Raw genomic sequence first — 25673 nt, 5'->3', positions numbered from 1 at the left:
TGACTAGATTATAGGATGGAAGGTAGGAGAGATGAAATGACAAAAGGGGTGCCGGTTCAAGGCATGAGTGAATGGGACTGGGACTAAAGGCGAGGGTGACAATCCATTTGTTTGGATTTAAGGAAATGGGTCAGTCAGCACGGGCAAAGAGTTCAATGCGTGAGTACAGGTGCACCCTGATTTGTCTGTAGACCTTGGCCTGGACTAGAACAGAACATAGAACAGTACAGCACAGGAACAGGCCCTTCGGCCCACAATATTGTGCCAAACTAATTAAAAATTAATTAGGATTCTGAGAGCTCTCCATGATGATTATATCAGGCTTTACCCAGACTCTCCTGAGTGACTGGTGTGGGGAGGGATCTTCCAGTTCTCAGTGCTGAATTTCTTGAGCATTTAAGAATGAACATTTCTTGAGATCAGCATTTATACCCTGTGTATGTATGCCTGTGACAATGAGCTTGAACTGTGTCATTATCAGAGCTTTGTCCCTCCTTTGATGTTTAGATGGTTCTTGAGTTGGCCAGCAGATGATCTTGAGGTATGCACTCCAAAGAAGTGCATGCCTCCAGATCAGAAAAGAAACAACCAGTCTGGGACCAGTGTAGCAGATTAATTATCTAAAATTTTTTGATCTGAGTCGAGTAAACAGCAAGTCTGTTTCCCTGGCTGGCATTGGACTTCATCGGAACAGATAATATTAAGGGTGGCAACATTTTCCCACTCTTGATAAATGGAAACCTCATCTCGGGTTGGTTGCAGTAAAAATCCAAAATGTTTATTTAATGTCTGAATCAGGTTGGGAGTTCAGTTGCCATTCACGGCACTCCCAGCACAGAACAAAAGGAGTAGTAAGCTATTGGATGTGCCATCTTTCGGATGAGACATTAAACAGAGGCCCCATCTGCTCTTCTGGGTGGATGTCAAAGATCCCACTGTGCTATTCTGAAGAAGAGGCGGCGAGATCTGCCCTATGTCCCAATTGATATTTATGTGGACCACGGTATTGCTGTTTGTGGGAGCTTCTTGTGTACAAATGGACTGTCGTGGTCCCTGCATTGTAACAGTGTCTCACTTCATTAGCTGGAGAATGCAAGCTGAACCTATGAAAGGTTCAATAAAAATGAAAGTCCTTTTGTTCAGGGGAGAGAGTCTAATACTCTGTCCAGACTAACATTAGACTTGGTGTTCAACAGTGGCTTGACGCTGAAGATTTTTTTAAAAAAGTATCCTACCACTGCATTCTCAAGACAGCTAGGGATGAGCAATATATGGTTCCTTGCCAGTGTCTCTTACTTCTGGGGAGGAATTTATTATTCTTAAGTAAACCCCTCTACCAACTGGGAAATGAATGTCATCTGAAATTCCAGATGATAAAGGAAAGCTGCCTGTTCGGGCTGTTTCCCACTGCTGACTGGACTGGAAAATCTAAAATCAGCAACTTGTCCAGCCACAGCACAACTTTGTGCATATATCAGTCTGGTGAAGTGCTGCTGGATGCACTGACTCTGCTCTTTTGCTTGAATATAAAGAATATATTCAAGTGAGAATATAAAGCAGGAGATGAGCACAAGGAGAGCTATGCAGACAGAGTGCAACGTTAAAAGTACCATTCACTGGAAACTTGAAACCTGATCATTCCAAAGCTATCAAGTCAACTTAAAATACAACTTATTTAATTTTTTTTTAAAAAAGTAAAGCCTTGTTTTATGTTCCAGTGTTATAAGTGAAATCCTTAACAATTCCCTTCATTGTTCTTCCTTTTTCCTTATAAGGAGACCCTGCTGTTTTATCATTTCCTGCTCCAGTTTCCTGCCTTTCTGTTAAACCCCCAGGGCAGAAATGCCTGTACAAGTTGTAGCACTAAATGGTTGCAGCTGCCCATGAAACTCAAAGCACTGGTGACACGTATGTGCATGTGTGTACACTATTTCCTGCCTGCAAAACTGCACAAAAACTTGCTTCAACCCTTGCTGTGGGCATTCCTTTCCTGTAACTGCTTTTTAAATTGTCTTCTTGCAGAACACTGAAAATCTTGCCCCTAACCTGAGGAAGGGAACCCTGAGCATCTTGAAGAAGAAGTGGGAGGTTCCAGAATCTTCTGCAGCACAACCTTTGCCTCAAAAATCGCCTGTCAGAGTTAACCGACCTCAGGTCACTGCTGTCAGCCCAAAACCAGACGCTAGCTTGGGGCTTCTAAGTGAGTCAGATCAGAATTCCAAGAGCCCCACTACCACAAGGATCAAGTCTCCCAGGAGCCCAGGAGCCTCGAGCAGATTTTCTTACCCTGGTGCAGAGAGCGAAGGGCAGGCTAAGATAAAGTCACAGTCTGAGAGCTGGAAGATGGAGAGAGCTCTTTCAAAAGAGGGGATTGAAGTGGAGAATGGAACGACACAAGATCTGGCCATCTTCCCTAAAATTGAAAAGTTTAACGTCCCACTGAACAGTTTGAAGATGATGTTTGAGAAGGGGGATGTGAATGCTCAGTCCAAGAGCAGACAGCATGAACTCCCAGTCAAGGTAAGTGTTTGCATCGAGTGATGCTGTTTGAGTTAAGGCAACGTATCCTTCTCTCTCGGTTCATTTTAAACATTCTAAGATTCTTGCTCTGATCTCCTGAAATGTTTGCTGCCTTCATGTGGAACCCTCTTGTAGCTTAGAATTTTAAAAACTTGGTGTGCTAGTTCAATATCTGTCATTTTAAATGTGTTTTGAATTTTAAAGTTTTTTGATCAAGTTAGTTAAGGAAACTAGTGATCAGCTCCCATGACATTTTAATGCAATTTTCTTTATTTCTTGAAAAGAATAGAGGTGCTCCTTCTACAGCCAGCCTGGGTTTGTTTTTAAGATTTAAATTAAATCTAACGTAATATTACATGAAAGTTCCACTTTGAATTCTAGCTTCAGTTTGCATTTGTTAGTTCAACTAAAAATTGGAAAGAGAGGAGAAATTTTCTTGCAGTTTCCAGCCTCAAAAAAATAAAACTCAAGGAATAGACAGCTGAAGTCTCAGGCTCAATCCTCCCATCTGTTCTACATTAGGCATTCTCGTTTACACTCGACGGTCTGAGCCAAGAGTGTGAAGGTGATCCTGGCTTCTGTCTTGGCGGCTCTCTGGCGATGCTGCCGAGGAAGTTTTCTCATGTAGATGCCAATCGAGGCTAAGATTGGATTTACTGAACTGTTAAATAGTTCGCGCATGTACTTGCTGAGGCTCAAACATGCCCTCTTGTGTAATGTATGGCAGGGCTGCCAGAATAACTTGCTTTAAGAGAAGGAAAAAAAACTCTTTGGATTAACCAAACAGATGAGAATTATTCTCTACTCCCACCCCAACTCCATCTCTGCATCGTTCTCTTCCTTTTGCTCTATACAGTTCAAATAACCCAACAAAGGATAGCCATTGCACACCTTGGCTACGTGTTCTGAACTTGCCAAGCTAAAGGAAAAGATTGAATGTGCTCTCCTTTGAACAAGCCTATTGGTAGACCATTTTGGAGCCTGGTAAAGTGAATGGAGCAGAGAGAATTGGTTGCAGGTTTGATTGTGCTGCCTACCTGATCTAGGCCAGAGTCAGTAGTTGAGTTGCCTTTCCCATTCTCACCTGCACTATTGGGGAAGGAAAGGTTGGCCAGTGTTCTTACTGGCTACTTGGTGAACTGCATTTAGTGGCATGGTTGTGGAGGATAGAATGTGGTTCATTGTAGAGCCCCTCGCTCGATAGTCAACTGTCACTCCCTTGGCTTGTTTTTATTAAATGAGAACCACTTCTTCCAACTGTCATAAAGCCCAACTGAATTACAGGAGGTGGCCATTTTAGCCCTTGGAGCCTATTCTGGTATTTTAGTGTGCCTGATTTAACTTGATCTAGGTATTTGATAAGTTGTCTGTTCATACATTTCGGCTCTAATAGCAAAATTGTCTGTAGGAGCGTTAGGCAGGTGAGTAAGTCTTTTAACATGCAAGTTTGTTGCAGATTCTGTCAATCTCTCGTGTCAGATAGGATCCTAGAGGATTTTATTCATTTTGCAAAATGTCCCAACACTTTGCATGTGTTATCAGATAAGAAAATATCCAAATGACCAAAAGTTTAGTTAGAGGTTGGTTTGAAAGACCATCTGAAAGGATTTGATGGGCGCGGAGGGAATTTTGGAGCTTCTGAAGTTGATAAGAGATTAAATTTGGAGTTGCTGGAGGCCAAAGATGGAGGAGCACATTTTTTTTAGGGTTGTAGAAGGTGGTTGGTTTTTCGTTGATTATCTCTTCTGTATACAAAGTTTGAAAGCCCTGAGCAGGGAATGTGGTCGTGGAGGGGATGTTTCTGACTGTCCCTAAGCTGTCTGATATTGGTTGCAGAAAGCTAGTTCGTACAATCTTTCTGATGCAAATTGGTGCCTTACAATGACTCTATTTCTCTCTTCACAGATGCTGCCTCACCTGCTGAGTAATTCCAGCATCTCCAGTTACTATTTTAGAATTAGTTTGAGCTCTGAAATTTAGTTTCCAGTTTCAGAGCCTTACCTTTTTGGTTAGGAAGTTTTGCCAAAACAACCAGCTTCTCTTGATAACAGCACCCCTCATCAGTGAAATTGTTTTGATGTACCTGTGCATGTGGTGTTGGGCACAGCTAATACCTGACTAGAAACTTGCACTGTGAGCTGCTCACAGCTTGGAGATGTGACTACATCAGGCAACTTTATGGGGGGAGAAGCACGAACTGGCTGAGTCTCCTACATACGTGACTACACTTCAAGAAGTGCTTTACTGCCAGTGAAGCACCAAATGGCATCTTGAAGTCACAGAAGGTACTAGGGAAATGCAAATCTTGCCAAAGTCACTGGTGGTTTGCATAGTGTGTGTGTGAGAGAGAGAAGGAGAGAGTAATGTTGAAAAATGTTATGTGAATGTTGAAGAAGTGCCTTTTAAAAGCAAAGTGTTTGCTGGTTGAGTATTAATCCTTCTGCTCACAGACTTGAGCTGGTCTGTATGTCAGCCTATAGGGAAAATGTATGATGTATGGAAATAATGTTTGCTTGGAGACCAGAGTGAGCTCCTACAGGGCAAGGGAAAGTTCATGACTCACTGGTGTTTGCATGGAAGAATTCTGCATGATAAAATGTCAAATGATTTGCATGATCTATGCAGTCACACAATGAAACACTGGGCTCTTTTTTTTGGTCCACTTATCTCGAGCACATGATTTGGTTTTGCACAGTTAGTCCGTTCTACTTTCCCATCTTTTTATAACTTTGTTTTGACTTTGGTGGGGTGGGAGAAACTGCCTGGCGAAGAGGCGTCATTGCCTTTCATCTTTTGACATTTGCTGCTTGAAATGATGTTCTTCCATTCCAGGTGTTCCATGCCTTTTCAAGGGCCTGCTGGGTGTCGGAGGAAATGTGATGCCCTGGTGGTTCATGTCCTTTTTAAATTGAGTCTGTTTAGCTGGCAAACCTTCATCTCTGTATGCTGAATCCTTAAACTGGAACACTTCACAAGAAATACTAGTGTCACTGCAATTTCAAATAAATGCTTAGACCCATAGAATCCCATTTCGGCAGCCTCAAACCAACCATCCTGTTGTTCTGCACCCCAAACTATTTTAAGTAATCGAAGCCAAAGTGACTCCCTCAATAACTTGGCTGGCAAGCATGTACCACAAGGTTCTGCTTCAGTTCTTGGCATTTCATTACATTGGGTAATCTCTGCAGGGCACTACAATAGCAAAGAAAGGGATTAAGTTGTTGGATCAACTGAGTGAGCCAAAGGCAGTATGTGTAGTGTGAGAAGTAAGATTTTGAACAAAATGCAAGTGTTGCACTTGATTTATTCCTGAGTGTTGATGCTCTGCATGCACTGCACTGAATCCTGATATGATGGAGTTTGTTTTGGGAGAAAGCCCTCACCTTGGTGAACGGGCATGTCTTGAACTGGAAGTGGATCTGCTTCTGTCACTTTGTGTATTCTGCTGTTCATTTGCTGAAACAGATGACCAAAAATTTACTGAACCTGTCAATAATACCTGTGCACAAATATTGAAATGTAGCTGTAATTCAAAATGCTTGCCCCTCAAATGGTGATTACATACTCGGAGCACAGTTCTCACTGTCTGAGCTAACATACATGGGTGATCCCTTTTTTTGCTGCTTTCTCCTGTTATTGTTTGCATTTGCTTCTATTTATCACTTCTATTTCTTAGCCTTTCCATCTGTTTTTTTTTCCCCAGCCTGAGTCCCACCCAAACCTGTTCGGCATCAAATCCTTCCTCGATTATGAACACTAGGGCATGTCACAGCCAAGCCCAATTCTGCCCTTGCATGTGCGCTGAACAGGAGCTTGTGACTGAACTTGGCTGGTTGATTGGTCAGTCTGTGTGTTGTTCCACCTGCCCTCTCTGCCCTTCAAATTGAGACCAATTGCTCCCATTCTGTGCCTTTCGGAGAACTGCAGACAAGGAACTAAATCTGGGTCTTTCTGGATCTGGGGAAAATAGCTTTCCATTTTATTTTATCAGGACATCTGTACAATTTGCAATCAAAAATTGCAATCGTGACTCAACCATGATGTTTAGGAACAGCATTCCCGGTAGTGTACTGATTCTTTTAATTTTCCCTGTATTAATTTTAAGGGGCTTTCCTTCCAAAAACTTGTGTCGTGGTGGGTGGAGGCAGTAAAGGAGAGCCACTCTGGACCCTCGGGCTGTCCACTCAGTTACAGCTTTGCCTTGTGCCAACAGGTCTGGGTTGGTCTGTGCGTGGCACACCCTCACTGGACTTCCACTGACATCAGCAGCTTTGCCAAAGGAGTTTGAGCAAAATACAAAAAGTTATCTGTTGATCTGGATTTGAACTCCAAATGAGCCCCTCTTCAAAGAGGTGCAAATGGTCTGGGGTGGGGAGTTCAATGACAAAATTGCTTATGTGACTGCCTGAAACCATCTAGTGGCAGCAGCGCCACTTGCAGGCGATACAAGATCTTGGTGTCGTCTGCCAACCCTTTGTGCCTTGTGAGGTGCAGGACTCTGCTGCCCATTACTCACCACATGACTTCTCTGCCACTGCTGCTCAACGTTTATCACTGGCCTCCTCTGCTATACCTTTGAGCTCGCTGCAGGCTCAAAGAACAGCACAGTCCCCTTCTAGTGGGGCTTGTAGCCTTGTCTTGATAACAACTGCAATCATTTCAGAACATTAGTAGTTCCCATTTTCTTTTCAGGTGGATGTGGCAGGGAAGGTGTGGTTGAGGCATTTGAGGAATTTTTTTCTTTAACTTGGCCACTACCCAACCCTCCTCACCCTCACTTAGTTTACAGACCATTCTGTTTATTTTTTTTCTTCTTCCTTTTCCTTTAAATGCTGGTTATTGTATCTCCACAGATATTCCCAGCATTTTGTTTTCTTTTCCCAATTCCAGCATCTGCATTTTGTTTTTGTTCTCCCTGAAGTGTTCTTGCTAGGATTCCACTTTGGTGTAATAATGGTGCAAAAATGTTTGATTTATACCCTCTTGAACTTCGCTGAACAATCCAATTATGGATTTGTCTTTCCAATCTGAACTGCACTGAGAATATTTTCAACCCTTAACACTAGATGGTTGGTTTTCAGTGACAGAGGCTTAGTCTCTTGGCTGAGATGTTAGGCTGAGACTGTTCTTTGCCTGTTCACATGGACCTCAGTTTCCTTGGCATTTTGCCAAGAAGAGTTGAAGATCCTGGCTAGAATTCACTGTCTGACTAATGTCACCAAATTATCTGGTCATTAGTTTATTTGCCATTCACATGACCTTGTTGTCTTTGCACTTGAATGCTTTAGTTGTAAGATGTTTTGGGGTGGCCTGGGTATTTTTCTTCGATGCTGCCCAAATGAAGTTCATTAATTCTTACAAGTGTTGGCTGAATTCCAATTTACCAAATGAGCACAATCACATGGTGGGAGCAGAAAATGCCAAAAGCAGTCAGCAAGTGGAAAGAAAGTGAGTTAACATTTCAGGATGATCAGAAGCCCAGTAATTTCATAAACATAAGGTCTTTATTTTTAAAATCAAATGTAAAGCTTTCAACCAGTGGATAGCGCACACCCCTCCAAGTTAACAAGATGTGGGATTCAAGTTTGACTCAACTAGGCTAAAGCTCCAGTGCATTTGTTGAGGGTGTGCTGCACTGTGGTAAGTACCATATTTTGGACGAGAGAAACTGAAACCCAGTCTACTCTCCCAGAGTCCAGACTAATACTTGTATTCAAGGAAAATTTTTTAAAAACTGTTCATTATGTTGCTGTTTGTGTGCATTGAATGCAACACATCCTGTAACAGTGGTGGATCCACATTGAGACCCTGGAAAATGTGGATCACTTTCCTAATGTTGGGAATCGCCACTCAGCAACGACAGACGTTCACTGTGGTCTCCAGTGTACTAATATGGCCTTTGGCCAACTGAGGGACAATCCCAGTCTACTGTGCAGCAGTCATCTCTGCCCTTCAGTACGTCTCTGAGACATTGACTGCCCATAGTTGGCACCTCCGGAACTCTAAAGCTGCAAAATTCCCCAATTCAACTAGCAGGATAAATGAACCAACATCATTGTCCTCTCTCAGGCCAATATCCCCAATATTGATGCTCTGATCATGTTCATCCATTTCTGATGGGTGGGCCAGGTTATCCGCAAGCCTCACTCCACAATAGCTCTGCTCTGCTCTGCTCTTTCATAGCAATTGATTTCCAGGGGGATGGAGAAAACTCTTTTAAAGGCGTTCTCAAAGTCTCCTTGAGGAAATGTAACACCCTCACCAACTTGTGGGGATCCCTAGCCTGGGGTACTGAAAATGGAGGACTGCCATCTGGGAAAGCATGGAGTACCTCGAGCCTCTGACGGAAACGCATGATGGCCAAATGTAAAGGAACACGCATCTCAAACGACCTATCAGCACAGCCTGTCGATCACTACTTGCCCTCCCATGGCAAAGTCTGCAAATCCCATGTAACTCTTTGCAATCACCTCGACCCACAGAACGTGGGTGGAAGTAAATTGTTCTTGACCCCGAGGGACTGCCTGAGGAGGAGGAAATCAATGGTGACTAGACTTTAAAAGTACTATTTTGGCCATGAAATACATTGGGAACATCCTAAAATTATGAAAGATGCTAAAAAAGTTGCACATTTATTTTCAAACCGATTCAGAATAGTATTTCAATTTGACCAAAGGTTTGTCCTGGACTAGTCTATTCTGTCGCTGTTAATGCAGACAACAATCAACAGAATAGACTAGTTTTCCTGTATGCTTCGGAGGTGCAAACAACACATTTGACATCTCTGCAGGCTCCAGATGGCTCAGTAAGGTAAATGCAAGCCCATGCTTCAGTGACGTTTGAGAGAACAAAATCCTTTGACCCTTCAGCAAAGTGCATGTGTGCGGATGGAGTTTGGGCTTGGTTGTAATGCTTATTGTTGAATATCCTGCCCATATCTGCTGTGGAGAATGACTCTTGAATTTATTTAAACAAATGCATGAATTCGTAGCAGGCCACTCGGCTCCTTAAGTCTGCTCCGTCGTTTAATAAAATCACGTGTGACCCGATGACAACCTCGACTTTGCATTCCCATCTACCTGCCGTAACCTTTCACTCCTTATTGACAATCTATCTATTGCTGGTTTAAAAATATTCAAAGATCTTCCTTCCACTGCTCTCCTGAGACTTGCCATCCTCTGAAAGAAAAAAAACTTGTGTGGGGGATTAATTGGATTGCTCAGCCAAAGACCTGGCACAGGTACGTAGACCCTCATTATCTCTCTGCTGTGGTTCTACTTGCTGGGATTTTGCCACAACTGTCGCCTATGCTTTCAGAACAGGCTTGGTGAAAGTTGATGGGGGAGGAAGGAATTATTTTGGTGTGTGTGTATATGCGAACCAAATGAGTACAGATGTACCATTTTGATGTGCAGAATGCTTTTTTAATCTGAGCAGCTGAAGTAATTCCCACCTCAGTCTGTAGTGAAGTTGCTAAAGATGTTACTTGTAAAGGTATAACACAAGTAGGTATATTGTTTTTTCAGAGTTTAGTTTGTTGATCAAACATAACCACTAGGAAGAGTTTTTAATGCTCCAGGCAAAATTTAGGTAATTCAATTACCAGCGGCATATGGAGTTGCAAATGATTATAGGTACCTGAGAATTTTTTTTTCACCATCTGGAAATGGGATTAAAGGGGCCCCTGTGATCACTGCAGATGGGGTCAGTCTTGTCCATAAGCGCTGCAAGGCTTTTGAACTCTTGTTAATCCAGATGGCAGTGCACTGCTCTCATTAACAGCATGTAAGTTTATTAAGACTTGTATGATGCAATCATATGGGTCTGAACCTGGGCAGATGGGCCTCCTGAGCATTCACTTCTTCATTGTCTGAGTTTCTTTATGCTAGGTGCTAATTGCATCTGCTGGTTCTTTTCAGTCAGGCAACATGCTAATTGCAACTGTTTCAGATGGCAGACAAAGATGATTTGATTAAATAAGTGATTTGTGCTTCCTTCAACAATAGATAATGTGATGAGCAAGTTGATTGCTTTCAGCTGCAATTGATAGCCAAATCATGTGCTCTATGCTTCAATTAATGAGATATGAAGACTGAATGAGAATCATCCTGAAGTGCTTCCTCCCAGATAAATGTTCAGGATCAAATGTGCTGAGTGTTTTTGTTCTCAAGCAGGCTGCCCGAGATCGGCACCTCAAGTCTGACGTTTCCAAGAAGTGGTTAGACAAGACTGCAGAAGGCAGCTGTCTGATTGAAGGCGTGGTGGAGAACAAAGCAAGGGACGGGAGCACAAGTGGCTTTAAATCAGATGACTTTGGTAAGGATTTTTTAAAAATTTAGGCTGGATAAACAAGGGGTTATAGTTGGGTCGTATCCTTGTCTTTGTTGTGTTCACTAAATCGTTCTAGTGTTTGTGGAAGGTGCAGTTATATTGAGTTTTGAGAAGTACCTTGCCACTGGAGGAGGTATTAGCAGTACAAGGCTCTTTAAATTGTGAATGAAAGCAGTGCCAGCAGTAAAATGTGTCATCAGCCTTGGATATTGTAAGTTTAGCAAGTGTATATTTTATAACATACTGATCTGCTTGCACTCTGAAAACTGCCATTTAATGTTGTATTTATAGTGTGGAGACTGGGCTTGAAACGATTCTGTGATAACGGCACGTTCCTGCTTTAGAAAGTGGCCTGATGCCATTGCAGAATTGTTTCCTCAGCAGCCTGAAGCACTTTAGCCTCTTGGCCTCATGACCAGCTGTTTCAAGTTTTGTACTGCTGTTGGACTGAAACCAGCTCTTTTTGTTTCGCGATGCCTGCTGTCTTGGTGGCAGGCGTACCACCTCGTTTACATTGCCAATTAACGACTGATTTTTTTTTGAGTGGTCAGTGCAAAGTATGCATAATTCTCCTGTGTCCCCTTAAAAACTGGCCTCATTGCCAAAAGTGACTTGCTGCATGAAAATGGGCATTTGGAGAAATAAACCAGAGTGTCCTCTGAGCAACGTGTTAAATATTCAATTGTTGTTATTGTTAAATATTCTTACTAACCATTATATTAGCATTTCAATGCTGTGTGTGCTTTAGCACTGGGTCATCCATTGCTTAGATCACAGCAGAACATAGTATTGAGTTACATCATTTAGTGAAGCCATCTAACAAAGGGATGCTTTTTGGAGGGGTAATAGGGAGCTCTTGACTAACTGCTGACATCTTACAGCAGAATGCAGTGCTTACTCATTTTCTATTTGATAAATGCAAAATCCAGGATTGCCAAATTTTCTTTTCAAGTATTAATCTGATTAGTAATTGCTTGCTAATCACAAAACTGCATCCGATTGATTTCTGGTTCACTGATTCTATTGCCTGATGTTGTGTTTTTTGGGGTGGGGGGTGGAAATGTCCTGGACTGTCCATGGCAATTTGTTAAACAGACATCGATCAGTCATTGGACTTGGACACTGAGAAATCCTTGCAAAATAATCAGTGATTTTTTTTTTGTAATATCTTAAATGAACATACCTGCACATATTATATTGTTGCTGTTGACATGGCTACTACTTGTATCTGATGTGACCCTACTGCCAGTTTCAGTGGGTTAATCCATTTTGGTGCAAGCACTACCACTTCTCAAGTAGTAACTTCTAAACTAGTCTCAGAACAATGCTGGTGGCCACTGTTAAGTATAACTGAAGCAGCGCTGCTAATTCTTCGCTTCCTGGGGTACAGCACTGGCTCAGTATTGTTCATGAGGTTTGGTTTTCAAATATATTCAAATATTCCACCAGTCTTCCTCTCCTCTTGCAAAAAAAAGTAATCCATTAGTGGTGTACTTCAGTCTTGTTGGGGTAGTTCACCTCAGTGTAACCCAGTAACAACAACTCACCAAGATGTAGCTTTTTTTTAAGCATTTACAAGCTTGCATTTAAAGAACTGCTTTTAAAGTGTTTTGCAATGTTCCTGTTCAATGGGAATGTGGAGTTGTACATTCCAGCTACCTTTTTTTTTCCTGAGTGTTTTAATGCTTGCAGATCATGTTGTATCTGGTCACTTCTCTTCCACACCGCGCCCCCCCCCCCCCCCCCAAACTTATTGTAAATTGGAATACCTTGTAAATTTTTAATACTACTGTGTAGCAATCTGAGTACTTCCCAGCTGAAGTGCTACTTGTTCTTTTGAAGTCTGACACTTGCCTTGCAGTTGTGTTATATCCTTTATTTGTGGCTAAACCACATCTTGGGAGCTTTAAGGTTACAGTGGACATATTGAGCCAACATTGTTTGGGTTGAGGAGTGGGTATCATGGGCCTTTGTGTGTTCATCCCTCATCACCAGGCTTGTTTGATCTTCATATACCAGCCATCCTTTCATCATTGTCACCTTCTGAGAAGCAATAAAAGATATGGACATATTCGGAGGCTATCTATCCATAAATATCCTTCTAATTCCTGATGAATAATTGGGCAAGGAATAGATGGATACAGCCCTAATGCTGGCAAATTGGATTAGTGTATATGGATAAAAAGGTTGGCATGGACACGATGGGCCGAAGGACCTGTTTCTGTGCTGTACAACTCTATGAACCCCAAAGTCACTAGTTTTTCATGTGACTTCTGTTCCATATTCCATCAGCTTCCAAGAAAAGTGCAAACACCTGCCTGTCCACCTGAGCTCTGTGGATAGCTCTAAAGTTGTCTACTTTTATGCCTCTTAATGATCCTGTTAAATATCTGGATGTGATCAAAAGACCAAGCCAGGGTATTTTTTTTTAAAAGTACAATGGGGCACATCTTCACTGGCCTGGGCTGGGTGGGTAGTAAAGGAGGGGTGGTAAATAGGGGAATGGTCATAAAACACAGTAGATCTGGTCATTGCCCAAGAAGGGCAAAACTGGTTAATATTTCATTATGGATCTCTTCGGGCCTGGAAGATGGAGGCCCTAACCGGAGGTGACCATAAAAACTGGAGGCAGAAGGAACAGTAAGGTAGCAGTCCAGACTAACACATGCCAACTCCTGTCAATAGAGCAGTGAGCAAACAGTTTCTTGTGCAAACAGCTCAGTCTCATTCAGTGTTTCTGCCCATAAGCTACAATCCTTTTCACTCCCTGCCTCCTTGCCACTTTCCCTCTGGGCTGCCTATGTTCATTCATCCATCACTGTGACTCCCAGTTGCACTTTGCTTGGCATCTTCCCAAAACAGATGGAACATCTGTTCCTCCAGCTGTTCACACACATTGTCAGGGACTCCCCACTAACATTCTGTGAGAGGCCATTTATATGTGTGCTCTAGTTTCATGTGGTGTTTTTAATTGGAGTAAGAGGGTCCTTGTGTTACAGACAAAAAAAGTGAAGAAAAGCCTTGGACAAATGTGTGTGCCATCTCCAGTAATACCAGTTCCTTGGAGAGACAAGCTTGGTGCATATCTCACATTCTGTGAAAGTAAACCTGAATCTAAGCCACTCTGACTAGTTCCAGAATTTCCAATGATATGTCACTGGAGTTGCTTAAAGAAAGGTCCAGCTCTCCCCTCCTCCAATACAAGTGCATAGGATTGTCCTTCAGTATTCTGCTCATCTGAAAATTAATTCATTGCCTTTTAAAATTAAATGCATCCACTTTCTCCTTAGCAAGCTGTTCTTGTATCCAGCACTGTGCGAAGTAGGATCTTTTGAATCCACGAGCCCTTCCTGTAGCTACCTATTCCTTTTGAGGATCTTGAATGTCAACATTTATCTTGCCCCTCAGTCTCTTGTCAAAACATAACCAGCATCTGCAGCTTGGGTGCCCAATCCCTTTCATCGAATCTTTTGCACTTTGTACCCCTCTCCAAGGCAGAGGATGTTTTCCTTCGGCTTCCTGGGAGGTGTACCCAGAGGTGGGCATGCCTGTGCTTTGGTTGAATGCATTCCTGTTCTGGGATCTGTCCTCTTCAAGTTGTGCTGATGGTTTTCAAACACTCCAGCTACCCTGTCTGTGTCATTTCCTGTTCACTATTCCCTTTGTTTTTGTACAGACAACTTTTTTCCCTTTCTCCTGTTTCATGATTTAGCATTTCTCCAAGTGAAGTCATTTCCTGTATGTGAGTCAAAGGCTGTCTTCGAGTCTTATGGATGTAATATATTTTCTGCATTTAAAGGGGTCATGCATGATCTACCTGTAAAATGTAAACTCTTTTCTCCTTCCATTTGGTCTGCAATTAAAAGACTTATTTACCCATCAATGGCTAATCGCAGGTCTCAAATTAGCCTTCTATCCCCTTCTTAATAAATTGGGACCACATTTGCCTCTTGGTTATTGGTCACCTGGTGATCCCCTTCAATGTGTTGAGGTATTTTTTTGCTACCTGTTGCTCATTGAAGGAGTAGTGTTTGCGATGGTATTGAAAATCTCAGCTACGTGCATTGGGAGCACAGAAAAGCCCACCTTAAATGACTGGAGTGCACCACTTCCTCATCTGCCCGCCCACCCAGCCATCAAGCACCTCCTGCCCCACCTGTAACAGTGTCTGCAGGTCCCACAGTAGACCTGCCAGTAATCTCATAACCCACAGGACTAGAAGCAAGTTGTCCTTGATCCCAGTGGACTAGCTAGGAAGTGAAGATCCCGATTTGAGAATAATTCTGCCTTGGATCATTTGTTAAGCAAGATCCCAGAAGTCCTAGGGTTGCATCTCTTTGCCTGTATGCCCCTAATGTTTATGGTGTGGGAATGGAGGGAAAGTATTGGTGTGGAGGAGGAGAAATGGCATGTAAATTGGTCAGCTGCTTAGTTTTGGTATCCTGTGTTGCTTAAAGGTAAGGACACGTACTTTTTGACTGAGCAGCGAAATCCCCATGACTCTGTATCCCTTTTATTTTCCTGTTCTTCCCCAGACCAGACTACAACTCGACTCTGGATTTTTTTTTTCTCCTTTAAACCAGCAGTGCTTGCATTTCTTAATCTGCAATTTTAAAATTTTGACAAAAACTGCATAGTATTGGGTAAAACAAGAACTTCAACTGCCATTTGTCAATTCGCCAACATGCTTTTGAGCTTTGTGTTTCTTTGCAACTGGATAGCAGAGTTCAGGGCTGGCTGGGAGCTGTGACGGTTCAATTTTAATTCGGCTAAACTTTCAATTTGTGGCATTTAAAGCAGACCACGTAAACGTGAGTTTTTTTTTGAGTTTACGTGGGACTGAACATGACCATTTTACTTTTTTCCCCTTAAATACCCAATGCTTTTTAGGAATTGGCTGGGGCAAGCATCAGCAGAGATGAGGGGAAACCTCCTGTTGTGCAGTGCAGGAAATGGAACCTGGTGCAAGCTGTTCTCTTGTCCCCACAGGCAGGAAGTATTTCACTTGCATGCTGCATTATTTCAAGGGCACTGTGCCCAATTTCATCAGGATCCTGAGAGGAGCTGATGTGAGCAGTTGGCAGAATTTGTCATTGAGGAGCAGAGGCCATTTTCTATTGATGCATTCCTAACATTAGGCCACGTTGGTAGTCAGACTTAATCTGACTGTAATTAGAGAGCACATCGGGGAGGAGCCACATTGTATAGCAGATGCTGGGCATCTTTTGGCCTTTGTGACAAAGCAATTTGTAAGCTTTCTTCTTGTAATCATCTTTGTTAGGATAATGTTTTGAAGGAGTTCCACTGTTACGTCATGACAAGGGTGGGACACGGGTCCCATTCAATATTCACATCAAATCTGAGCTCTGGATTACTCCAAGATGAGCTGGCAGAGTTGATGGGCCAAATGGCAGTGGCCTGTGCTGTGACAATTCTGTTGCTGCGCAGTGAAATCTCTTTTTAAGAAACAAAGAAAATGGGAGCCATCAGCCCTGTCCCACTGTCATCATTTAAAAAAGATCCAATTTGAAGGGAAAAGCAGACCCATGGGAACCCAATGAAATGGCATACAGTCCCAAATTGGACAGCAGGGGGTTACAGTTAAACTAAAAGACTGTGAAAGATAATATGTTGGTGCACAGATAAATAACTCTAGCAGAATAAACAATATGGCTCTGGCAATGGAAAACTGGACTGCCTCCTTTGGCATTGGATGCTGTCTGGCACAAAGACCTCCGATTTTCAAGTTATCCAGTGCTGCAAGATTTTCAGGATTGTTGGTACTTGTATCTCCCTCAATGACAAGACCAGCTTGAAGCTCAAATACTCGGTAACCTGCTGTCAGTTGGTGCTTGCATTAGCACTTTTCAACACCTACAGAGTGGGCATTGCCTTGCACTACTTCTCAGTAGTCCATCTATGGGATGACGTTACACTGCTGATGCCAGCACCAACTCTAGAGGATGCCGCAAGTGATTTGTACCTGCTGGAGTGCTATTTCCAGACTTAACGCCTCCAGATAAGGCAACGGTGTTCACATTCCACCTCATTGGGAAAGGCTTGATCTTTCCTTAAGATGAGCCTAAATACCTGGGTGCTGTCCTCACTAGGACTTTTGCATAGCAACCTCATCTAGCTAGAACTGGCCAAAATGTTTATCATGTGTACCTAGTCTAGAAACCTGCTGATGTATCCTGGGAGAGCACAGCCAGAACACTGCCCCTATAAGGTGATGGCTTTGTTCCTTGTGGTAAGTTCATTATGTACTGTAGCTATTTTATATCTACACAGTGTTGGCATTCTGCTGTTAGCCTAATGGGGAAGATGCTAAATCTCTCCAGATCTATTTATAGTGATCTGTACACTTAAAAGATAGGAGGCTACATGTGATGGAGAAGGGGTGGAGCAGGGTAAAATATTTTGTCCTTGTGAAATCTGTCTTTGCCAAAGTTGAGGCATGCAGGTGGTGGGGTGGATGGCTAGGGAATGATGGCAGAATGAGTGCCAGCATGAATGCTGGCAAGTGGCTGTGAATGGGGAGGGTTGAGGAGAGTCATTCTGCTCAGCACTTCAGAGGTGTGTTGCACCACAGCTGGAAACAAGTGGGCTGCAGAACCTGGCCACTGGTTAATGTGGCACACTTGTAGAATCTGGTATGATAGGATGGCCTGAGAGTTTTGTCTGCTCAGCTGTCCACAGATTGTCTGTCTAGTTAGTTTTGTGTTTACTGCTTTTGGGGCACTATTTCAGGGCACAGAGTCTGATCTCTCTTGTATCACCTAACACCATAACTTGTGATGTGGAGTCTGTTACTGATACTCTGCTGGATTGCAGCCTGTCACTGTGCAGCACCTTCTTCAGCCTCTCGCACATCAGGGCCACCCTCCTTCTTGCTTCCAGAATCTCCTCAAGCCCTACGGCTTTGAGAGCCATGTGATAATTTAATGCATTATGCTCTTTGCCTTGCCATTTTTTTGTCTGTATTTTAATTAACTTTTAGGATGGGTGCATTGCCATTCATCCCTGTTTTCCCTGAGAAGATGGTGGTAATAGTTTAATCCAACCAAGTGGCTTGCAAGGCCACATCAGAGGGTAGTTAAGAGCAAATCATATCAGTGTTGGATTTTCTGGTCTCCTTTCATTCTTTGGATTTTGCATGTTTTCTATGCCTCCTTCAATCACCTTTCCACTTGAGTCTTTGTTGGTCTCCTCTTGGCACCTGGTTCCTTCCATGTGTATCTGCAGGTTAATGATCATAGGAGGGTGCTGGGAGAACCCATGTAATATTTGCATTTGTGTCCAGGGATACAACCTGTAAAGGAGGAGGGGTGTGGTGATTCTATCCTGCTGCACGCTATAAGCAATGTCTGTAACTGGTAACATATTGGTTAAGTTACTGGACTGGTATCTACAGGCCTGGACCAACCAGTTAAAACCGCCAGAGCTGGGGAACATGAATTCGGTTCAGATTACAAGACTACCAGCTTGTAGTTTTTAAAAATCCATCTGCTTCACTGAATCTCATTTAAGGGAAGCAAATCCAGCATCCTTGCTCATTGCACGATTATTCTCAACACTGGTGCCCCACAAGGCTGCGTCCTCAGCCCTCTACTCCGTATACACTCTCAACTGTGTGGCCAGATTCTGCTCTAACTCCATCTACAAGTTTGCAGATGATACCACCGTTGTAGGCCGCATCTCAAACAGTAATGAGTCAGAGTAGAGGAAGGAGATAGGGAGCTTAGTGGAATGGTGTCATGACAACAACCTTTCCCTCAATGTCAACAAAACAAAAGAGCTGGTCATTCCCTTCAGGAAAGGGAGCGGTGTACATGCACCTGTCTACATCAACGGTGCTGAGGTTGAGAGGATTGACAGCTTCAAGTTCCTGAGAGTGAACATCACCAACAGCCTGTTCTGGTCAAATCACGTAGATGCCACGGCTGAGAAAGCTCACCGGCGCCTCTACTTCCTCAGGAGGCTAAAGAAATTTGGTTTGTCCCCTTTGACTTTTACCAATGCACCATGGAAAGCATCCTATCTGGATGTATCACGGCTTGGTACGGCAACTGCTCTGCCCAAGACCGCAAGAAGCTGCAGAGAGTTGTGGACACAGCCCAGCTCATCACGGACACCAGCCTCCCCTCCTTGAACTCTGTCTTTACCTCTCGTTGTCTTGGTGTAGCAGCCAGCATAATCAAAGACCCCACCCACCTGGGACATTCTCTCTTCTCTCCTCTTCCATCGGGTAGAAGATACAGGAGCCTGAGGGCACGTACCACCAGACTTAAGGACAGCTTCTACCCCACTGTGATAAGACTATTGAACAGTTCCCTTATACAATGAGATGAACTATGACCTCACGATCTACCTTGTCGTGACCTTGCACCTTATTGCACTGCACTTTCTCTGTAGCTGTGACATTTTACTCTGTACTGTTATTGTTTTTACCTGTACTACCTCAATGCACTCTGTACTAACTCAATGTAACTGCACTGTGTAATGAATTGACCTGTATGATCGGTTTGTAAGACGAGCTTTTCACTGTACCTCGGTACAAGTGACAATAATATACCAATACCATTGTGGACTCGTGTCTCCCAACACAAAGTAAAGGTGGCTGACTCTTAATTTTGAAATGGTCCAGCAAGATGCTCAGTTCAAGTGGCAATTAAGGATGGGTGATAAATGCTGGCCTTGACGAGCACCTATATCCCAGGAATGAATTGAAAATGTACAGTATGGTTTTGAACAAGTGACTTACAATAGCAACTCCTGAATGGGGGCAGTCTGTCTGCAAGGGCTGTTCATATATATGTATTGTCATGGTTAATCCATTCTCTCCTGTGTTAAGTGGTTCTTGGAGGTATGCAAATCTTTGTGCATTGATAACGGTATCTCCCCTATTCTCCAGGCATGTCAATGCATTAGTGACAGGTCAGTATCTGGGGGAACCCTAAAGCAGTGATCAAATACGTTTTGCCATTTCCGCAATTGACTTGATGAGCAACGTCGCTGTGCTGTGGCAAGATGGACCCTGTGAATCAAAGCATACCCTTCAAAATGCTACAAAGGCTGGTGCAAGGCAAGGGTGTCCAATCTTTTGCACCACATGGATTTGACCCCTGCTTCAACTAATCACGGTGAGGGCCTTGCATTGCTTAAAAACCTTGCTTTCCTCCACCACCTGTAATCTGCCACCACTGCTGCTTTACTCTGACTGTTGCGGGCTGCTGGACTTTCCTAGTGCTCACAAGCAAAAGGTCTCGGCCTCCAAATTTCCTGGGCCCGAAAGCTGCTTCCTGATTGGTTGCACTGAGTCCACTTCAAGGGCTTGCTTTTTTCACCACTTACACAGTCCAGGTTCGGGAAGTTGGTGAGCCCAAAATGATTTGAGATTTTATTTGAACTCCAAAACAATTTATTGCTGAAGGTCAAGTACTGTATTGCTAATTCTATCCAATAATTTGTGTGTTTCTTTTGCACAATAAATGTATAACTTGCCCTGAAATATGGTTTGTTGTTTTTTCAAATTTGCTGTATCCCATGGTCAAAAGTACATTGTGGTTTTGCTCCATCATACTCCATCTAACCCAGAAGGAAGTCGGTAGAATCTCAGTGCAGAGATGCAATGTATGTGCACAATTAAATTTACACTTGTGCTAAATAGCTCACTCCATGAGGCATGGGTGAAGTGTTAGGAGACGGCTTAAATTGTACCAAGGGTTTAAAAGGAGAGCACAGAAGTGGCTGAAACCATGGACTTCATTTCCATTCTAGTAGATATCAGTGCCAATGAGAAAAGGTGGAAAAATTAGGTAATTGAATATTAAAATAAAGTGGAGTTGAAATTTTAAGTGTAGAGAAACCTGAGAGAGATGACTGGACAACGGGAAGACTTGGCACTAAGATGGGGAAACTTTTATTTCCTTATTCCTGTGCCATCTCTATCTCCTCCTTGCCAGCTCCACTTCACCATTTTGGCTGTGTGAAACCACCCAGTCCTGTTTGGTTGCAGGATTGAGCCTCCTACCTTGTATCCAGCCTTCCCCAACAATTGCTGTCACCACACTGTCTGCCTACAGTCCTTACTTCCACTGAAACTGTAGACATCCTGGCATCTTGAATCCACCCTCCAACTTGTCCATTCTGTTCCTTGCATTCTGTACGGTGTTAAGCTCCTGTGCACCAATTGCTGATATTACCCTTTTTCCCCTTCCTTCAAGTGTTACCCTGCTCCTGGCTTACAGATCCACCAAAGATAATTACATTTGGATAGTTGTCGTCATTGCCACCCTAGCCTTCTGCCCCATTGACTCTTAACCTTTCCATGTGCCCTCTAACTGCTCAGCCACTAGTGACCAACTCTTCAGCTCGTTCTATCCTGCCTGTCTGCCCCCTTCCTCATTCCCCTCTTTAAATAAAACAGATTATTTAAAACTCTGCTGAGCTGATAAATATGTCCCTCTCCCACTTGGAATTCCTTTTTCATTCTTCTGAAGCACTTTACTGTTGGGACTTTTCTATCAATAAAGATGCTACATAAAGTCAAATTCTTAGGTTCCTTGCATAAACATCTCCACAGCAAACATGCCTTCTGGAAAAAAGGAATTGTAAATGGTTGGAGTGCAGAGTATTAACCATGGAGATCTGATCTCAAATTTTCTATTTGCGGTGATGTCCCAAAGTAGGGATTGGCAGTCCACCAAGCTTTAACACTCCATCCCTACCAACGAAGGTACGTCTGGTCTGTCTGGCCCTTTCTCTAGCTCGTGGTTTTCCTGTAAGCTTGCAGACTTGGGAAAAAGCTTTGCTTAGTAATGTTGCCTTGTTGGCAAGTAAACCCTGAATGCTTCCTACAACAAGATAAGATCTTTATTAGTCACATGTACATCGAAACACACAGTGAAATACATCTTTTGCGTAGTGATTTTGGGGGGCAGCCCGCAAGTGTCACCATGCTTCCAGTGCCAACATGAGACAAGGCTTGGGCACTCCATTTTTTTGGGGGGTGGGGGTTGAGGGGGGTGGTGGTTTCTAACCATGTGAGTAGATCTTGCAGTAAGTGAGTGAGATAGCAGTACTTTCAAATGCGCTCTGTTTTTCAGCTCCTTTCCATGTTGACTGCTCTACAGATTTTAAGTGTCTAAGATATGTATATTGCTCTTTCAGGATTAGTACACAATGGGTCTCGTTCACAAGAGCATGCATATTAACATTTTGATGGCGGCATGGAGATTTGGGTGCTAATGCTGGTTCCATACCTTTCCTGCTGGAAGTAATAAAAATCTGGCCAACTGAAAGGAAAGAATGAAAAGGACCATGCAAAAAGTGTATCCTAATTAGTTGACAGTTATAAAGTCAGACATGATCTGTAATCATTGCCAGATGTGTAGGCCACTTCTCCCTTCATCCTGGTTGATGGTGTGGTGGTAACTTGGGGTGTGTGGGGAGAGATGCCATCTTGAATGGCAGTCTAATTGTGTTTTATTGTAGAGTGTTGCTTGCTTTTGATCTAGAGATGCATTCATTAATGTTGAATTTGGCTCTGTTTGCACTTCATGCAGACCATACCTCACCTGGAACGAGCCCTGATAAAACTGAATCTAAGGTTGGTACGGAGTTGGCAGACATGCAGGAGCAGACGTCAGTGAAAGACAGAATGGCATTGTACCAAGCTGCTGCATCACAGAAGGAGACCAGCCTCCAATCTCCTACAGTAAACACCTTTTTGAATCCATTTCCATCTGCAGCGCAGTTGATTGTAATGCACCATTGAGAAATGTTATTGAGGACTACTACTGTAATCTTGCTCTCGCTGTAAAGTTGGGACATGCACAAAGATGTTCCAACTGAGCCCATTATGCCTTGGCTGAAAACCGTACCTGCACTTTGATCAAAAACGAAGCCTGCTAACCAGGCAGACTTAAGTTCTTTTTTTGCATGCATCACTTTTCCCTCTCCTCACACCCCACCCCTTCACCTTCGGCTTGAATGACCTGCACACTTGGCACCTGTACTGTAACCTTGAAGGTGAGAACTTTGGCTCTATAAATGGGAGCTACAGCAGCTTTGTATCTCTGCCTCATGCGTTTTGCTTGTTGAGTCTGCAACAGACTTGTCAATGTGCCACCAAATTGCCACCATACATTTGCCTGAGGTGGCACGAAAATACACTGGCGGCTTTTATCTCCCCGTTATCCAAGTACTTTGCGGCCAATCAAAGCACAATCATTATTTTGCAGGCAAACGCAGCAGTCAATTTGCGCACAGCGAGTTCCCACAAAGTTGGAGATAAATTGCCAGTTAATCTGTTGGATGAACGTTGGCTAAGGCAAGCAACTATTTGCTGTTTCAAGTAGTGGCAGTAGGATCTTTCACAGGGAAATGGGGCTTTGTTTTAAAGTCTCCAACTGCACTTCCAACAGTGTCTCGTTCCCTGTGCTTACCAAAGGTATCACCAAATGTGCAGCTTGAGCCCGTTACCTTAGAACTCTGCAGTGAGAGTTGTGCCAGCGAGACTAACCAGCTGCAGCAGCTCAATATGGTCACTCTCTGTAACTAACTGGGACAAAATATAGGTACTGTCAGGCGTTTTTCCTGAAAAGCAAACTGGCGCAAATCTTTCTTGCTGTGCTACAGCATTGGACTCTGTGAACTTGAGGCCAGTGACATCTGGACACGCTGGATAAGTATCTAGAGAGTTGCGCAATTTGCACCTATGCTGTTGTCCTGCAGCAGAAATCTCTCCCCACTTCCCTCACTCCCCTTCACTTTCGGGCTAGCATTTGTTTGCCTTGTGTTCCAACTTTAATGTGCTGAAGACTCCTTGTTTGGTGTCCGCGTTGCTGGATTGTCTCTCTTTAGATCCAGGATCCGCAGCCTTTCACCTGCAAACATTTGTCTGTGTTGTTTTGCTATGGTAGTGTAGTGGTTAAGGCACTGGACTATTATCCAGAGGCTATTACTGATTCAGTGACGCAAGTTCAAATCCCACCGCAACAGTTGGGTGAATTTAAATTCAATAATGTAATCTGAAATAAGATGTTAGTATCAGGAAAGGGACTCTGCTTTGTGGAGATTCCAGACCCGTGGTAATGTAGTTGACTCCTGATTACTCTATCAAACACCCTAGCAAGTTTATGGGACAACTGACAAGAACAATAAATGTTGGCCTTGGCAGTCACGTGCATTTCTTGATCAAGCAGACACTGTCCTTTTCACAGAAACCCAAATCCCAGGAGAGTTTGAGCCAATCTGTGCACAACTGGTGCATGTATTCCCGATTTTTTTGACCATTGTTTCCAGTTGCCCTGTATTCCTAATGCACGTTTTTATGTGCAATTACCCTTTTTTGCCCCCCCCCCCCTTAGTGCACTATGAATACTGTGTGTGGAAAGAGAAAGACGGAAAACACTGGAACCACTCAGCAGGTTGGGCAGCACCTGTTAAAAGAAACGGTTTAACGTTTCGGGTTGATGACCCACTTCTGGTGAAAGATTCTTACCTTTTGCTGTCTCAGGTCATTGACTGCTTTCTCGTCCTCTTCCCTTTCCATGTGGCTCTCAGCGTTTAACTTTATACTGATTTATGTACCTTTTTTCACCACTTTGACATCCTGTCCCCTGCCCTGTTCTGCACCACTACCCTTTCCAACCCCTTGCTCTGTACACAGACCTTTTCAAGGTGAATCCTCCTTTTGATTTTCTGCTGCTCACATTGGTTGTTGTTTATAAGTTACATTCATTTGAATTAGTTTTTAAAAATGTTCTTAAAAATCCAGCAACTTGGTGCTAAATAGGGTCATCTTGGGCACCTCTCGGGATTGAGGGTGACTTCCCCTCTGGTTTTGTCCTCTCAGGTCGATTTGGGAACCGCACGTTCTCCCACAGAAGGGATGGGAGGTGGTTGCTGGGGTGGGTAGGTAGTTTGGGAGGAGGTGTGCTGCTGTGCTCTCCTGATAGGGTCTAAGGTTTCACTGTGTTTCTGCCACCAATGTGATTTGTATGAATGATTCATACAATTGACCTGAGTCACCAAGCCTGAAGCAAGCACTGTAGGTGTCTGCCCCTTGCGTGACTGTTAACCCTTCAGGATGCCTGTGATCCAGGAGCGGCAGTTTCTCTTTTAGGTCCCTCTGCCATTTTCATCTCCCTGCACTTGAACTGGACTTGTATTCCACATTGAACTAGTCTCATTTGGACAAATAAAGTACATATTCTTTGCATTGACAACAGTAAACACTGTATTGTTTTTCCCCTTGAGCTACCCACTTCAGTCCTTGTTTTTAATTCAGTTCAACGCTGATTCCCACACCTTCGTGCTTCAGTCTTTCTTTCAGTCACAGACTTGGATAATTCATTATCTTTAAGCTGTATAAAATGCATATTAATAGCTTAAGGCTTTCAGTCATGTTTCAGGTTAACTGCCCTAAAGGTGGGTGCTGCGCACCATCATAGCAATATTTTCCTGGCTTGGTTAGTACTATTTTAGAGGGGGTGGGAGTATCCCTTAAAAAGTGAGACTCGCTGGAAACTGCAGACTTGTTTATATTTTTTTTACATCTTTATGGAGCTTCACAACCAAAGAAATTGTATGAAAGTGTCATTACAGTGTAGCCAAACACAGCAGTCAGTCTGTGCATGGCATAATCCCACAAATAACAAATGACTAGATAACCTTGTTGTGGGATGACTGGCCAGGACCCCAGGAAGGCTCTCTGTTCTTAACATAGTGGGCAGCTGGTGTCAGAAGATGGATTGTGTTTTAACTCTGCACACTTGCACAGGAAGCCATTCTGTCTCTTTTGTTTTGCTCGGACA

General features: G+C 43.3%; 1 protein-coding gene across 4 annotated transcripts in view; it reads left to right on the top strand.

Annotated features, from left to right (window-relative positions):
* The window catches only part of lima1a (LIM domain and actin binding 1a), a 91421-nt gene that overhangs the window by 51966 nt on the left and 13782 nt on the right, over window positions 1–25673 (top strand). For 2 of the 4 annotated variants that reach the window (XM_052009534.1, XM_052009532.1), the window contains exons 5-7: window positions 2023–2520; window positions 10692–10836; window positions 22419–22570. In XM_052009534.1, the coding sequence (XP_051865494.1) occupies window positions 2023–2520; window positions 10692–10836; window positions 22419–22570 (795 nt within the window). The remainder of the gene's footprint in view (window positions 1–2022; window positions 2521–10691; window positions 10837–22418; window positions 22571–25673) is intronic. The other 2 variants (XM_052009533.1, XM_052009535.1) reach the window with 2 other exon arrangements.

The sequence above is a fragment of the Pristis pectinata genome, chromosome X, assembly GCF_009764475.1.
Source record: "Pristis pectinata isolate sPriPec2 chromosome X, sPriPec2.1.pri, whole genome shotgun sequence".
NCBI lineage: Eukaryota > Metazoa > Chordata > Chondrichthyes > Rhinopristiformes > Pristidae > Pristis > Pristis pectinata.
Note: the sequence above shows the minus strand (reverse complement) of the source record. Positions and strands in the feature narration are given on the sequence as shown.